This window comes from Balearica regulorum, chromosome 2, assembly GCF_011004875.1.
Source record: "Balearica regulorum gibbericeps isolate bBalReg1 chromosome 2, bBalReg1.pri, whole genome shotgun sequence".
Taxonomy (NCBI): Eukaryota; Metazoa; Chordata; class Aves; order Gruiformes; family Gruidae; genus Balearica; species Balearica regulorum.
The window spans coordinates 126509579-126526892 of record NC_046185.1 but is presented as its reverse complement, the minus strand read 5'-3'; the positions used below and the strand labels follow the sequence as shown (position 1 = coordinate 126526892).

Here is a 17314-nt window from a genome sequence, read left to right as displayed (position 1 = left end):
TTCCTTCTAGTCCTATTAGAACCTGTTTGTAATTAAACCTAATTATATTCATGTTCTGAAGTTAATTTAGAAGCGGATAGTCCATTTGGTTACTAAAATGAGGTTATTTTCTCACTCACCTGCTGATCCCTCAGTCATTGCAAGAGCTAGCACCACCCTGCTCCCTTCGTATGACATCTCATGTCACCTCAGTGATCAGCCTCCAGAAATATTGCCATAACTGGCTCATACCAATCTTCAGGACAGGATGGCACTCTGGTTTTCATGCTTTCTGGAGCCACTGTGCATTGGTACGAGCATCTTACTTGGATGCCTCTGTTGGTGGGGCAGTATTGCTGCAAATTCTGCAGCACTCGAGGGATCAGACTTCACCACTCTGGACTGTCAGAAACCTGTTAAGCTTACATGTTAGCAGTGAGACTGACTCCAGAGGTCCCTGTCCCATACTCTGCTGAGATGGCACCTATTTCCTACACTTATAGTGCACTAACATTTTGTGACACATCCTCCAGAATAGTATGGACCACAGATGCAGATGGCAACATGAGGCACGGTCTCAACTTGCGATCACACAACCTGGCTCAAATGACCCATGCCTGCAGTCCCCAAGAAGCCAGCCCTATCAACGAGAGCATCTGGGCCGTACCAACAAAAATCCCGAGCAAATCAGTTTCCAGGCATTCTTCTTCCACTGCCTCTTGATGCAGATAGATAGAAACACAGACACGTCTGAGCCAGATACAGCCTGTGACTTCCTGCCACATGTTCCCTGGGAGAAAGGGAAGTATAGAGAGGGAATGGAAAGGCCTGACTATATTTTAAGTTATTATTAGGGAACAGCAAGAGGTGTGTTAATGCAAGGCACACCTAAGATCCTATTCCTGTTCCAAGGGATGTTCAACTTGCCAAGGGATTCCAGGCCCTGGCCAATGAAAAAGAGTCCTATTGGCCTTTAGTAGGGAGAAACTTCTTCACCAGTTCCCCCTTTTGTAAATAAAAGCCACTTGTATTCTTTTGACATTTTGTATGAGATTCCTAATAATAGTTTTGGATTTAAATGCATCAAATTAATAATGAGGTTTAATAGGACAAGAAGGAGAAAATCAGATTAAACCCAATAAGCAGCATTCATAACATATGTAGGCTTTTCTAGTTACTCCAAGGATTAATTGCAATAAAGGAACAAAAGGATAAATTCAAGAGCAGAATTCAGATGACTCCTGCATCTAACCTAAAATGATCCTGATGTGTTTAAGTTGAAGATTTTGGTATTGCTCACAATTCAAACCCTTCTCCTAAAAGTGAAGATGCCTTTAGGACTCATATTCCTGCCAGCACCTAAATGTCACCAAAGACCAGACATAAATGTAACACCTCCTCCCCTGCCTGTTCCCTGGGAATCCACGCGGTAAGTGTGGGTCCTATTGGACGTCCTGGTTTTCTTGCAGAGTGATCCACATTTGGTACGTGTGATTGTAGGGTGTCTAACACTGTACAAAGCATGGTCACAGGGAATGCCTTTACACCTGGTTGCATTAAACTGTTCGTTCGGGATGTATAAGACCCATAGGGTCACTCCTTTGCCTGGAGATGGTAATTAGTGGGAAGTGAGAACAGACAAATCCAGAAGAAAACTGGTTCTTTTTTCTTTAAATGAAAGAAATGCTAAACACGCTGGAATTCCTACAGAATAGCTATCCGTCCTTCAGTAAATCTTCAGACAAAAAAAAAACATTCAGAGTTTTTCTGAAAATATAGTTATGACCTTATGGATACATGCCAGTTACATTATGGATCTTAGCATTTTGGTTGCTTGACAGCATTTTGAGATATGAGTGCTGCGATTTCCTTATTATCCACTCACTGTCATCTTCCACAACGTAAATGCATATTGCTATAACTTTTCTGCAAATTTTATAAAGCCATGTGCCATGTAATGTCTTTCATATCAAGTTCTTATTTACTGACACTCTTTTATTAATTTTTTTCAAATAACAATGACTGTTTCTCAATTGAGTTCATTATTATGAACAGATATGTTTCTAATGTATCTGTGCTTTTAATTTTGAGATGCATCCAAGCATCAAAGTGAAGCGTGTTATTTCAGAACTTTAATTGTTCCAGCATGCTGGCACTTCTGATAGGTGCATGTTCTTCCTTAATTAAAGACAACTCTTCAAGATCAGTACACAGTGCCTTGTTGATCCATGATTGCCTCAGCTGACTCCCAGACAGCCAGTGAAGTCTATAGAAATCCTGCTAAAAACTGAAGACTGAAAAAAAAACTTACTCCTTAAACAAGAATGATTTCCCTTGGCAAGATACAGAGATGAATCACTGCCAACACTTTCCTTTAAGAGCCATGTTAATAAAATCGGGCCAGATAATACTCCTTATTTCTGAAGCATCTTTTTCTTAGGCAGCCTCATATTTCACACAGATCCGTGGTAGGTAGCCTGACAGCAATCAAATGCAAGTCTAGAGAGAGGAATGAATTTTTCCTTCCATGTATCCAAAATGGGTATTTTAGTAAATGGATGTTTTCTAAACTCGATTTGCAGAGCTCTTTTATTTTTGAAGATAGGTAACATTTTTCTCCAGACAACAGTTTGGACATTGGAATCAAGTCACATATGCCTTAATATTTGTGTAACTTCAATCATACAAACTAACAGAAGTCAAATGTGTTTCTGACAATTCTACGGAGCTCAAAATTCAGAGTCAAGCCATGGATATCAGTCTCTTTACGATACACATCTATACAGCCACATTTACCATAGTATCCAGATACCTCACAATTTTTAGCATATTTATTCTCAGAATATCGTGGGTGATGGAGAAGCATTAGTACAGTTTTACAGATGGGAAACTAAGGTACCACTGTAAGAAAAAATTTAGGCAAACTTTTGGCTTTAAAATTACACCGTCTCCAAGCTACAGTATCTATCACAGTTTTCACTTAGTTCTCTAGATGCGGAGGTGGTTAGTGTAAACATTCAGATCCGCTTCCAAAGATTGTGTCTAAAGTCCTTATGCATCTACCCTGTGTTTCCTTATTTCCCATGCTATACCTGGAAAGACAATCCTGGGTTTTATCTGAAACTGAGAAGTGACATAGAGTCATAGAGTATCTCAAGTTGGAAGAGACCCATAAGGATCATTGAGTCCAACTCCCTGCTACTTGCAGGACTGCCTAAAACTAAACCATATGACTAAGAGCATCATCCAGATGATCCTTGAACTCTTGACAGGCTTGGTACTATGACCACTTCCCTGGGGAGCCTGTTCCAGGGACCAACCACCCTCTCAGTGAAGAAACTTTTCCTAATGTCCAACCTGAACTTCCCATGACGCAGTTTCATTCCATTTCCTTGTGTCCTATCACTCGTTAACTACATTGGAGATACCCCTTCAGAATACTAGTTGTGTGTGTTCTTTGAATAAGGGAAGATTTTTTGGCAAGCCTGTGACCTGGTTTTGGCAAGTGTGTTTTTATTCTGTTGTCCTCCTTTAGTTGCTGGCCTTTGCAGAAGTCAGCCTTTGCTTCTTCTGACTCCAACACATTTGATCACCTTGTATCTGAGAATGCTGTGTCAAAGGATATCTTGCTGCATCCCTTGTTATTTTACTTTGGTGGGAACAGTGCTTGCAGGTCATATGGTTGTCCACTTTGCCCAATCCATGTCAACCACAGTAGCCAGTCTAATGAGGTACATGAGCTCTAAGGCAATTTCAGCGGGCTTATTTTGATGTTTTAGCACACTGGTGTAGCCTATATGTATTAGAATTTTTCTATTGAGTATTCAAATGTGACCAACCAAATCTGCAAAACTAGTTCCTGAAACAAGTTCAGGAGAGAGTTCATTATACTCCATATCGTATGATTTCTGCTGTAAACTGTAATTGTTAAAATGGATATTAACTTCACTGACTCCTTTCCTAGTAGACATTAGACCTTTCTATAATTTGTTCATTTCTCCTCTAGGGGTTACCTTTTTTCTTTACTGAAACCATTCATTTTATTTGTTCTTTTTTTATACAGTGTTTATTGATCACTTTATCATTTTCTGTATAGATTTCAAAGCGTCTCATATATGGATAAATACATTCAACATGGATAGTTGGAACTGTGATTTTATGAAAGTCAGAAATAAATTCTAGTTCAGCTTGTAGGGTGTGTAAAGCAATTCAGAGCCCTGCTACCGCCCTTTGTTCTGACTTGAATCACTCTGTTGTTCCAGCTCGAACGCGTGTGTTGATCAGACTTCCAACTGCGAGGCTAGTTTTATTGCGGCACAAACAGAGATTAGTGCTGCGCTGCACTCGTTTTCACTTGTGCCCTGATTTGGAGCACTCTCTTCAAAGGTGAAGGGTTAGTGGAGTAACTCAGTGTGCCACTTCACCTGCCTATGCCTCCAAAGAATTACTTTGTCTGTGCATTATTATTAATGATAGCAAAAGAGAGCAACACTGCTGCTGTAAGATCACTGAAGGATACTATGATGCATTTCACATACCTCATTTTCCACATCAAGACTCACAGTATCTTTGACATGGTCTTCTAGGAGTTCATTAAGTTTAAAACAGGTGACATGTGGCAAACTATGGAAACTTCCTGAGGCAAAGTGACGCTATAAATAAAATTACTCACAAACAATTCATCTTCTCTTAATCCCTTCCTCTTGGAGTATTAAATTGTTCGATGACATATTTGGTATAGCATGTCTGACACTGCTTTTGTCTGCAGTTTTCACTGACCAGAATTCCTGTAACACTTCTTCTTCTTTCAATGGCCCAGATGCCATTGAAAACAACATAATAAAATATAATTAGAAACAAAATATTTTTTTTAAATTAAATTTAAGGCTGGTTTTGGTGTGCATCAAGCTGTCAGCATTTGCTGTTAAGAAAACTGGTGTTTCAGTGAATTATTAGTTTCTGCTTTTTCCCCCAATCTTAATTTTTTTTTAGTGTGCCTTTTGGGACCTATTTCTTAAAGGTTGGTACAATATTAAAAACCACAAAAATTGGTTTCAGAAAACTTGGCTTCCACTGCAAGCCAGTATGGGAATATATACTGTCCTGCACTGCTGTTTGCACTGAAATCACCAAACAAAATGTAGATATTGAAAATATGAACTTTGGGGGGGGAGAGGTTTAATTTGGGGATAAGCAATCCTGCCTGTGCTGCTGTATAAAGATGACTCCAAGGCAGCTATCCTATAGATGACAACAGAGTACCTGGACTTTTCCTAAAAAAAAAAAACCCTCAAAAAAACCCAGGCACTCCCAATTTTTTCATTTGAAAAGCAATACAGCAGAATATTTGGAAAGAGAGGCAGGCCTAAAAAAAAAAAAAAAAAAAAAAAAAAAAAAAAGTTGTATTCTATAAACCAGAAACTCTTCTAAATAGGTAACTGAAGTCCAAATAACTAAAAAATTACTTTTTTGGTTTTTTCTGCATTTCACGCAGCCTGTCCAAAGAAAGGAAAGCAGATTTAATTTTTGGTGACTGATGTTTCAGAACAGGTAGTTCCATAGAACTTATCAATGGGATGCCTCTTACAGCTATAAGAAAGGAGTCATTTATAGCTCAGGAGACCTTCAAGTTGCATCTAACCTTTGGAAGTTCTTCCAGTTTAATTCTGCTTCTTCAGCTGGAGGCCAGCTCTTCTGAATTCCCTCTGATACAGAACTGAATCTAAACATGGACCAAAAAAAAGTACATTGTAAATATTTAGCTGAAGAAACTGTGAGATTTTTATAGGGCTGTGGTGTTTGGTTTTGGGTTTTTTTAGGTTTTAAGGTACTCCAGAAATCTTTCTGAGAACCCACTTGTGATGGTGTAATAACTGGCTCCATCAGCTGTTCTCTATTAAAACTGTAAAATACTGCAATAGAAATATAATTCTACTTCATAAATGCTCATAAAAAAATACATATAATGCATACAAACACCCATAATGTACATTTTAAGTCTAAATGTGTGTCTCTTTAACCATGTTGGCACTACCAATTGGAATTTCATTGCATATCATGGGGCTGATGGAGAAGGCACATTGAAATCAAGCTGTTAAACACACCATCTCCAATTTTTATTTCACTAGAGTATGTTTGCTGTATTTTTAAAAGAGCATTGAAAAGCCCAGGAGATGAATTCTGCTCTGAAATTGCTATTTGCTGACATAGAAATAGCTGTAAAAATACAAGCAGAGAAAAATACAGTATAGCAATATATTTTCATTTATTTGGGGGAAAAGTAGTTTTAAAGAAGAATTATAGTCTGTCGTCTGAATGATAAAGCAGTATAACTAGCATTAAACACAGCTGAAATTTTGTAATGACCAAACCTCAGCTCATCCAAATCCCCAATAGCATTAACTCCCTAGAATTGGGCTGTAAATTTGATTAGCCTTACAACAGACATGAGACACAAATGTTCTTCCTTATAGAGTCATATTAAGTGGCTGCAAAAGAAGATGACAAGGCATTGTAGAGCAGCACATCTGACCTTTTTAAGCCAGGGATGAGCTCCAGCTCGCCCAGCTTTCAAAACTACATTTAAATACAGGGTAATTTCATGTAATTTCATGAGGATTGCATATGGTGAGGTGAGGGGGGGATTTAGCAGCTGCAGTCTTCCTATAAATCATCCAGAAGCTTTCCTTCATACTTTAGTTCTCTTGATTGACATTTTCCACATAAGCTACATTGCTGAACCTTAGCTTCTGTCCATGCTTGTTTAATTTGGTGCTTTGTATGTGTATTTTCGTTACTCTTGTGTTGTCCTCTAACATAAAATTTGATGTGACTCCTAGAGTGTTCCAATTTTACATGGAACTGATCAGAGTATTGGATAAAAATTTTCTTTAAACAAGCTAAGGGTTACAGAGGCATCATAGGGCAGATTTCTAGAAGCGAGAGTCAGGGACAGTAAATTATGAGACCTTAAAGATTTCCAGGTCGACAGGGTTGCAGCAGATTCTCAGGTGAGCTGACGGTGTGTGCCATGGCACGACTCCCCATGGTCCCCACATGGGGCTATGGCAGCTAGCACCACCCACAACGCTGCTCCCAGGGTTCAGCGCTGCCGAGTGTGGCACACATCGCTCTGCCTCGTCCCGGCTTCTCCAGCCACCATCACCCTGAGGGCTGGGATGTCCATGCCTGGCCACCCAGCAGGAAGAAGCTGAGCAAGGGTGGTGCCACCTCAGATCTCAAGCCGGGCACGATATACCTGGTGACCCAAGAGGTCCCGAGTATGCGCCACCAGGAGTTGCAGAGTTGTGCTGTTGTTGTTATTAATTTATTGTGGGTTTATTCTTATTTCTTTCACTAGGTTGTTCTGATAATGCATTTCTGGCGTATCTTTATATTCTGATCCCCTGGTTTTCATTGTCATTTGGACACAGTCCCATTTGGAGTGAATTTCTGAAATGAACCCTGATTCACTGATGAATCACGCTACTTCTAAAACAAAAAGCTAGAGCGGTTTACTAGTTATGGAAACAAAATTGTAACATCGAGAATAAAACCACAGATATATATAAATGGAAAATAAGAAACAGTTTTATGGTAATAAGAAATGGAAACATGGGAAGAGTACTGTTATGTATTTTGAGATCCAGTATTCCTTTTTATCTCTTAATTAGACAGTTTACACAGCAGTTGTTTTATAAATATGTATTTCACCCTCCTAATGGAGATTTCACAATACTCCTTAAATAGTGCAGCCTGGCTGAGAACCAGGTGGTGCTCAGCCATGTGCTGCTTAGTTTAGGGGGTAAATGGGAACTATTGTTTCTTCCTCCTATTTGGTATTTTGTAGGACTTGGACACTATAACCAAGGCTCATGCACATTGGGAATTTTAATTCGTTTAAATTTTAATTGTTTGAATTAAGGTGCTTCAATTTAACTTGTAATCTCCATTTTCTGACCCATCCCTATGAACTGCATAGCAATGGTGGCTCATGACTCATTAAATGTTGAGAGATCTGTTTGCTTGGGCCTGAAGCTGCCTGGCTCCGTGCGGGTGCAGAAAGAGACCGTTTGCATTTCTGGAGTTCCAACACAGCCCTTACGTCGGCCAGCGCAGATGCCGTGAATTGGCCAGTTTGCCACCGGTTGGATGGCTTTGCTCTGAAGTTAAAATTTCCCTCCTCGCCAGCTCTCCTGACTTCCCAAACAAAGCAGTCGTGCCTCCTGATGGTTTTACACCTTCACAGGAAGTGCTAAAATAAGCCAGTTCTTTGAACACCTGTTGAAGAGTCCTTATTAAAGTCCTCATAAGTGACTACGTATAATGACAACACACCTCCAGACCCACTGACAGGGACGTGAAATAGCAGGGCCTCTCTGGCAATAACTGTTTTTCTGTTTCTTCAGTTTGGGATCTCAAAAGAGCAAGTAGCTTTGCCAAACTGTAGGTTTTGTTCTTTTACTCAATATCGTCATAACCAATAACATGTCTAGCCAAACTGCCAAATTGCAAAGAACGGTGTTATTACTGTTACTACAGAGATCTTTTAGTAGTGTCTGCCTAGCAGCTGGCTGTGAGTGCAGCTGGTCCTGCTCATGTTACGGCAGGCAAGGACCTCTGTTTGCTTCAGCACCAATGGAGGGAGGCACTGACTTGAGGGAAGCACCCCGAGATGATAGTCGATTCACAGGTCACTCTCTCGGTGGGAACTTACACACCTACAACAAAAGCTATGTAGGCCTCAGACACCTTGCAGGCCGTCACCTCCACTGTTTCCCCAACTGCTAAACCAAACACCGCAAAGACAAAGGCTTGCGCATATGGATACGCAAGCCAGTTCCCTACTTACTGGGCTTCAACACATTTACCCACTTTCTTACCAAGAACTCCGTTCACTGATTCCCCCACCCCAAAAGAAAGTAGACACCCTCCTGTGCTGGGAGGAGGTGAGAGGAAGAGCGTGTGCCTTCCAAATCCTTCCAAAGATCTATGTCGTTGAAATACTTCCTTGTTCCCAAAAGGAGGTATAGATGGAGACCCACACTAGGAAACCAAACATTGTGATCTATCATCCAGATTTGGGGATGATGATCTGATCCTCAGTACCCTTTCAGGAGATCAAGGAAATTGATTTACAGCTCTCAATGTGAAAGACACGCTTTCACAGAAACTTTCATCCCATACATAAAAGACTTTCAGATTTGAACTGGGTAAACCTTTACTACAGCACATCACTTTTCACTGACTCACAGAAGGTTTTGTAAAGGTCTTAGCGGCAGCACTGTAAATACGCACTAAACCTCATTAAGCACTTGCTGTGTTCCAGATGATAATGCCATGATATTCTTGCAACTCGTCACAGCCAGATGCCTCAGCGGCCAGCCCCCACCTTTCCCAACAGCATGAAAACTGGCACATTTGTTGAATTTTGCTCCAAGGATTCCTTTCAAGTTCAACCCTTAGTCTCCATTTTCACGTGGGTCTGTGAAAGTGTTTCTTCACACAGCGGTGTTGCATCCAAGGAGGGTGTGGGAATTCACAGCAGTGCTGTCAGGCTCATCCCCAAGCTACGTTACACTATGACAAGGTTTCCCTGTGGCTACTCCCTCAATCTTTTGCTGAGAGCAATTTTGCCCTTTCCCATTGCCCAAGTTCCCCATTTACCCTCCAGTGCTTCTCAAACCTCATTCCAGCCATGAACAACTTTGCACTCCTTAAATACCCGTAGACTGTTAGCTTCCTATTTGCACGGAACAAAATCCTTTCGGTAGTCCCTATATAGTTCTTCTCCTTGGCTGAGGAGTTAAAGGTGATATACTTTCTAGTCTGAAACTTTTAAAATGGATCTTAGATCAGATATGCTACTTTGACACTCCTGCATTTGAAAATAGGAAAGCCCAGGTCTCGGTGACCTCCTCTGGATATATTAAGATATTAAAGGTAAGCATATGCAGTGTTTGCAGGACTGAGACTACAGAGACTTAGTACACCACAGTCACAGTGATAACTTGCCTTACTAATTTAGTAGGTGCAAACTTAAGATTCAAATCATGGGCTATTCCTGAAAGTAGCAAAAGATTTTCATTAGATATTATTCAGTAATATTCAGTAATGTTGGCAGTAAGTCAATCAATCGATTTTTGGCTAAACCAAGATACTTCTCGTATCATAAACTCTTATTATCAACAAACAAAAAAGCCCAAATTTACTCTGCTTTGTGGAAGGCCTGACATCTAATCCCAGGAATTTCAGCGGTTAATAATGCAAACACCACACTCAGATTATGACTATACTGGGGAAGCCGAGATTGATATTGTTCAATGGCACCATCTTCAGTCAACTACAAAGCTGATTATTAATTGCCTTTAATAAGAAGTCGTGTTCATCTGTCCCAAGTCAGGAAAAAACCATGGTATCAGTTCTTCTGAACTTGCATGGTGTGGTGGTACAATCTCAGGAAATTTACTGTTGCAGGAGAAATAACAAGACTATGGGTCCCCCAAAAAAGGGGAAATCTCTATACATTTTATCTGCTTTAAACTGAGAAGAGAAAAATGGTGATGACATTCAGTCACTTCTGGGAAAGTCTTGCCTTTGTTTATTTTTCTTAGAGGGCTGATTGGTTCTCTTCAATTATTTGTGAAGTAATTTGTACATCCAGATTAATGTAAAACTACGTTTTCAGGTTCTTACTTCATTTTGGAAATACAGAAATAGCTGGGGAAGACCAAATCATGCAGCATTCTGGCCATATAAATGCTCAGAAGGATCCCATAAATTAAATACCAATTCCCAAAGTTTGGAATTAACTTTTGCTGCTTTGAAAATAGTACTTACTGCCCTAATTCCTGATCTTTCTTTATGCTTCAAAACTAAAAGTATTCAAAAAAACATTTAACCTGATAATAGAATTTAAGCCTATCCTCTTCTTAGGTAATGGTATAGATATTTGTGGGAGTCTAACGCCATAAATAAATGACATAGTATGTTTATTCTTATCACCTGAAAGTGACTTTTAGCTCAAAATTATTGGAACATTTGTTTGTGAGGCAGAATTTTAGAAAATGGTTTTAGTTAAATGTTTCCCAGCAATGTACAGCTAATTGCCAGCCAAGTCCTCCCCATCTTCTTCTTCCTTTCTTCCTGTATGCATGTGTGCTTTCAAAGTGGGACTAGTATATGTAGGCTAAGAATCTGGATCTAAGAATAGCTTTTTCATCCTTCCAAGGCTGATGAGTATTTCACGGTTTGTGTTTCCTTTTCAGCTGACCCCCTGGTTGGAAGTATTGCCACTCAGTATATGACTAACAGAGCAGAGCACGACAGAATGGCCAGACAGTGGACCAAGCGATATGCCACATAGGAACCTACTCTAGGATTTGCTGGACCTGTGCAAGCACATTCACTAAGTGCATCAATAGCCCTTCCCTTCATTCTTATTTTTTATTAAATCTTGAACCATTTTGTGACAAAAGGTTGTCCTTACTTTCTTTTTGGTTTTATTTTTATTTTTATCTGTTTTGGGTTTTTTTGTTCTGTTAACTTGAAAGCTGTTTCCCTCAAATGTAGACAGGGAATTTTGGTTATCAGTGCAAAGAATGTTGGATCTGTAATAGTATAGAGCTTTGTCACAAAGCTTTGTATTAATGTGTGGGGTTTTTCTTTCTTTCATGTGGTTTTTGGGAAAACAAACAAATTCAGAATTATATCTCGTTTCTACTTAAATGTAGTGTTTAGGGTTATTTTTTTGTACTGAAGTCTTTAATGGTGGGTGCATGCTACTGGGAACAAGTTTTGTATAAAAGCTTAAAATCAAGAATCACTGTGCATTACTAAGACTGTGTTTATCACTAGCCTTCTGTTTCCCACACAAAAGGCTATTGCGTTGAACAAATTAATATGTATTTTGATTTACTTTAAAAAAAAAAGTGCTTGTAAATTTCTTAGGGACCTGCCACTTTTGACTGTGGATCAGTTGATGTACACTTGTATTATTAAAGCACTCAATAAAACACTGTGGCTGATAAATGCACTTCTTGCAAGACGGTGCTTTTGCGTTTGTGCAGTATAGGCTGCGTAGTCCGCACATAATACAACCGCAGGTTAAGCAACTATTTTTAGACCTAAACTATTCATTTCTTCTCAACAATGCATTTCTTAACTTAGAATTCTTCATTGTGTATATCTTTCAGATACAAATATCTTCCAAATTTTAAGGCCTTTCTTTCGCATGCCGGTGCTCAGCTCAGCTATTCGGAAGCCTCTTGCTGCATCTTTTATACCATGGCTTCAATATATCCATCTTGTTACATTTAAAATAGTTGGCTATAAAAATAGCCTTGCAGTGAAAGCAGAATATTGATGATAATTTTATACAGCAGGCCTCATTTTGCCTTTCTCCAAGCTCTTTAATTGTAAAAGCAACTGTTATTTAAAAAAATAAATGAAGGTTTTCGATGGGAAAATTGAGCCCATTGCACCAACCATTCCCAGCACGTTCAATGGCAAGGGTACTTCTATTCAGATTTGACCTTCAGGCTAATTTTAGATATGCAGCCATAGAAGGAAAACTTCTACTTGGCTAAGGAAATGTGTGGGTGTTGTGATTTAGAAAATATATACTGTGATGCTGATATCTAAATGTTCTTTGTGTTGCAAGGCATATTGGAAAATCCCTGTCTCATATAATTAAACATTACAGATGCTATATATAGTGCTTGCCTGCCCTCTCCCCTCTCTTCTTGCCTCTTATGTTTAAAGAAGATCTTATCTTAAAGAAGATACATTACAATAGCGACAGTATAAACATACAGGGAGACCCAGTCCCATTACACTCCAACCCAGTCCAACTGTTCTGAAAACTGAAACAGTCAAGGTGACAGCACAGGGCCTCTACGCTGACCACTGCGCTGCTCGGCATTTCCAGGATGTTTTGGTTTTCTCTCAGCCATTTGCTAATAACTGAACAGACATACAGCTTGAATCTACTGGTAGGTTGTCCTCTGTGTGAAGGCAGGCTGAACATTGAGTCTGGTGTAGGTAGCATGTAACTAATAGTGACTTTGTTGTAGGTAGTAACTACCGCCCTAAGAACCATGGGGATCTCAAAGAAATAATCAGCCTCTTTTGATCAAAGCAAACAGAGAGTCTTCTGGTGTCTGCGGAAGCCAACTGTTTACAAGCCCAACTATACAACATTTTGAGGCCAACAGATCCTAAATACAGATGTGAAGAACAATAACAATTCAAAAATAAAACAAAACCCAAAAAACAGTCTTCTCTGAGCCAGAACACTTTCTCAGGACAACTGTTATACGTGCTTCCCCTGGAAGTTGCCTCCACCGTACAACTTGCCACGAAGTACATCCACATCTGAAAGGAACCTTCCTGCTGTAAAAATACAGCAAAGAGGTAAAAGAACAACTGCATCTTGCCCAGTACAGTAACCACATTACTTCATCTCATATCCCATCTGCTGAAGAGATTCCTGCCATAAAAGACCTGTATCCCCTGAGACAGCAATTAATGGGCAATTTCAGATTTCTACGAATTACTTTAAGTGTCTGCCATTCTGCAGCCTTTATTTACACTCAGCTGAGCAGAATGCAGTAATTTCCCCGGTACATTTTAAACATGCTTGAAAAAGAAGTCTTTAATTCCTGCTATGATCTATTTTTTTTTCCAAAATGTAAAGAAGACATTATAAACAGAAGAGCCTATTGTATCTCTAATGAAGACATAACTGAAAGACAGCTGAAATACCTTGGAGGGGGAATCACAGAGTTCTTAATAAATGTCTATTCTCAGTTCATCCGCTCTCACTTGCCTTTCTTACCGATCAAAAGCTGCGCAGTTTGAATTTGCAGGTAAGTTGCCCTCTGTGTGAAGTTGAACAGTGGCTTTGTCCTAGATAACATAAAACTCCTGCCTTAAGAACCACAGGGATCTCAAAGAAATAATCAGAAAGGATCAACCCACATTGATTAAAGCAGATGCAGAGTCTTCTGGCATCTGCAGGAGCCAAATGTTTGCAAGTCTGGCCATAAAACATTCTCCTCTATTTGTAAATCTGCTCTATTTGCCTCCCAAGTAATTCTGGTGGGATTTTTTTTTCCTTTTTTTCATCTGCTAAACCTGGGAAATACGAAACGTTATTTGAAACCTGCTGTTGTCGCTGAGGAGAAATAATCCACCCCCAACAGAATTCGGTCTGCCAGCAGAGCCCCACTGAACAATAATGTATTGGCATAGTCCCTTTTTCTCCTTTTCTTTTGCCTACATCTAGAAAATATTGCACATTATTCCGTCCCACCTTTGCTCGTCAGATCCTCTACAAATTTAACTGATTCCTGCTTCCTCTTTTGTGCCAAATCATTTTTCTAAACTTCTAGACAGTGAAGTCCACATGCTGGCCTCCTGCAACTGGGTATGAAGATCATTCAAATGACTTACGCATAATAAAACATATTCAATAGCATACAGTGGACCTAAAACAGCATGTAAAGGCCATCACTTCAGCAAATCACAGCATTTTCTCAGGGACACACAAATGCTAAAACTGGGGTTTGTTTCTTAAAGACATCTCACAACTTTTCTGAATTCAACTGCAATATCAAGTAAACAATATTTAATTTCCAGTAACCCCAGCTAAATGTCAGTGTCCCATATCCTTTGGCTTCAACTCAGATGAAGCAGAAGTCAGGGAACTCTCCAAACTGTGTTTATTCATTCGCTAATTATTGAAGTGGCCTTCACATCCCCCTATCCAACTCACCAGCTGATTTCCCTCTCCAGAAAATTACAGAACAACACAGTTTAAATTAAGGCACCCAAAAAATCCTGTATTTCCAGAGACAGCATTGCCAGTCTGCTCCAGGAGTGAGTTTTAGCAGCTCATAGCCCTTTTGATTACACACATTGTGAGTGATTGCAGCCAAACAGTTAAAAACCATTAAAACCAGCTGCTGTGCCACGAAAAAGGCAGGAATAATTCCTCTTCAAAGATCTTTCTTCAGGTTTTCATACTGTGAGCTGCAGATGGATACACAGTCACATCCCATGCCCGAACAACGGACAGCAGCTCACAGCCCTTCTTCCCTGCTACCCTGTGCAATGATACCATGTAAGTATAAAAGACCAGAGGTCTCGGGCCCCATAAATCCCAGAATTAGGCCCCCTCAACCTTTAAATTCTGGCCCAACGCAGGCTCTGGGTGCGGTGCATGCTCTGAGCTGCTCTTTCGGCGTGTTGTTGCAGCGTGCTCCCTCTCGCTGGCTCTCTTATCTCCGTCAGTAATCCCTCTGACTTACTCCTTCTCATTCACCCTTTCCTTCTCTCCGGCTGCTTTCTTCTGCTTGACTGATTCATTGCTCACTGCTGAGAGGCCACCCAAGATACCGATCCCAGTTCAAATAGCTCTTCCTGAAGTTGCCTGAGCGTCGTATTTTCTTTGTCTCCCGACTTACATGCCCAGAATGTGCCTCCAGGCCCCCATCTGCTCCCTCTTGCCCGAGGCAGTGCCTAGTGCCGCAGGAACAGCAGAGGCGGCTCTGCTGAAGATGCCATGCGATGATTCAGTCAGTGCAGCCACTCCCAGTTACGCCATCCCCAGCGCTATCCTGGGGTCCCTTTTCTCCCTTCCACTTCTCAGAAAATTCTCGTCTCTGAAGTTGGACATCTTGCCTCAGGCCCAATGTGCTTGCCTGCATTTTGAGTTGGACAGGCTAAAATGAGGACTTGGAGTAAAAATTCTGGCACCTCCAAAGTCCGACTGTCCAGCCTTGGCAGCCACGATTCCTGCAGAGGCAGCTCTTGCCTGCCGGTTTTCCCTCCTCAGCTGCTCATTCTTCTCCTTTTCATTCCCTTTTGTTTCTTCTCCTATCCTTTCCTCCATGACATCAATACCAAATCTTGAAGCTTCCTTTTGCCCCCTTCCCTCACCTCAGTCACAGCTCTATTCTTCCCTCGGTGCTAACAAGACCACACCACGTAACACTGGGCCTCCTGGAGCTGCTTGAAATCCCCTGATTTTTAGGTCTTAGAAGCAAGAAAGAGCTTTGTATGAATTAAGTACTTCCTCATTGTGCCACGCCTGGCACTGGCTATAAACTAAATCACTTCTCCCACACACGTCATTAGCAGTAATGAAATCCGGGCTGGCCTGCCTCCTTAGCATGACATCCATATGCAAATGCATTTCCTCAGCTCAAACGATCTGCAGAGCCAATGCATGGCTGCTTGGGACGCCTCCAGCAGCCTCTCTCAGGTCACAACTGGAATATATTTGGGGACTACTATTTACCAGGAAGAGTTTTATGATACCTTTAAATCCATCATTCTGCACCCTAATTCCATCATGAACTTTAATAGACACCTGCAGCACTTTGGGATAATGAAAAGGATGAAGCAAAACAGCCCTTTCATGTCTACTTTGATTGTGAAAGAAAGTAGTCACAGGCTAATGGAAGGTTGAAATAAAGACAAGGCTACTAAGCCATCCTAATCCCTTGCCAATCCTAAATTAGAAAAATCCCATTTTACATAACAGCTAAGTAAAAGTTGTATTTACTTCTATAGGTTTTGCAGAACTGAATCAAAAAACCCCACCACTGTCCAGGTGTTTCAATATTAAACGTGGATGGTCAGATCACGCATTGCAAGAGAGGCTTTCTAGGGAAATGCTGCCACTGGGAAAAGCTTCCCAGGATCCTCATCTCCTCCACCTCTGTCGGGCTGCAGGCAGGACTCCCCCCTTGGCAGTCTCTTGGGAGACAAGGGCTGGAAACAAGCACCTCGGGTCATTCCGTATTGTCACTGCTCCTCAAATACACTCGCTCACAATGGGCATTTGTTGCTGCAGAATCAGTGCTGGGGTCCCCTTTTGTGTCGCTGAGGACCTTGGGGTCAGGAAAAACAAAGGGTCACACTTCAGTTTCTGTGACATGCCTCCTTTCTTTGCAGTTGACTCATACCCTTTGTCAGGCCTTGAATAGAGTCTCCTAACATCAATGGAGCTCCTACCACACAGATTTCAGTACAGCCCCACTCCTTTCTCCCCTTGTCATAAATGGGGCAAAGAAAGTGCTTTTGCCCACCACACTTTGGAAACACCTTGCTTGTGGGAAAGCTGAACTGTGCTCTTGCCAATCTTCAAACTCTTCCCATTTACATTTGTCAGACACCTCTCATTTGTAAGAGCCTTTCTCTAGCAATCACTCCTCAGCACCAAAGACCTGCCAAAATCCAGCTTCCTTCTTCCTTTGGACCACATGCAACCTTCAATCCTGCTCCTTCTCTGCTGCTCCCCACTTCCTGAATCTGCTTCTTCACTCAG

At 40.8% G+C, this 17314-nt stretch overlaps 1 protein-coding gene across 1 annotated transcript in view; it reads left to right on the top strand.

The window, feature by feature from the left end:
• LOC104636205 (ubiquitin-conjugating enzyme E2 E2) overlaps nt 1-12013 on the top strand; it is a 215183-nt gene extending 203170 nt beyond the window's left edge. Inside the window, exon 6 of the mRNA XM_075745841.1 lies at nt 11247-12013. Coding sequence (XP_075601956.1) covers nt 11247-11344 — 98 coding nt within the window. The 3' untranslated portion in view covers nt 11345-12013. The remainder of the gene's footprint in view (nt 1-11246) is intronic.
• Nucleotides 12014-17314: the final 5301 nt, after the last annotated feature.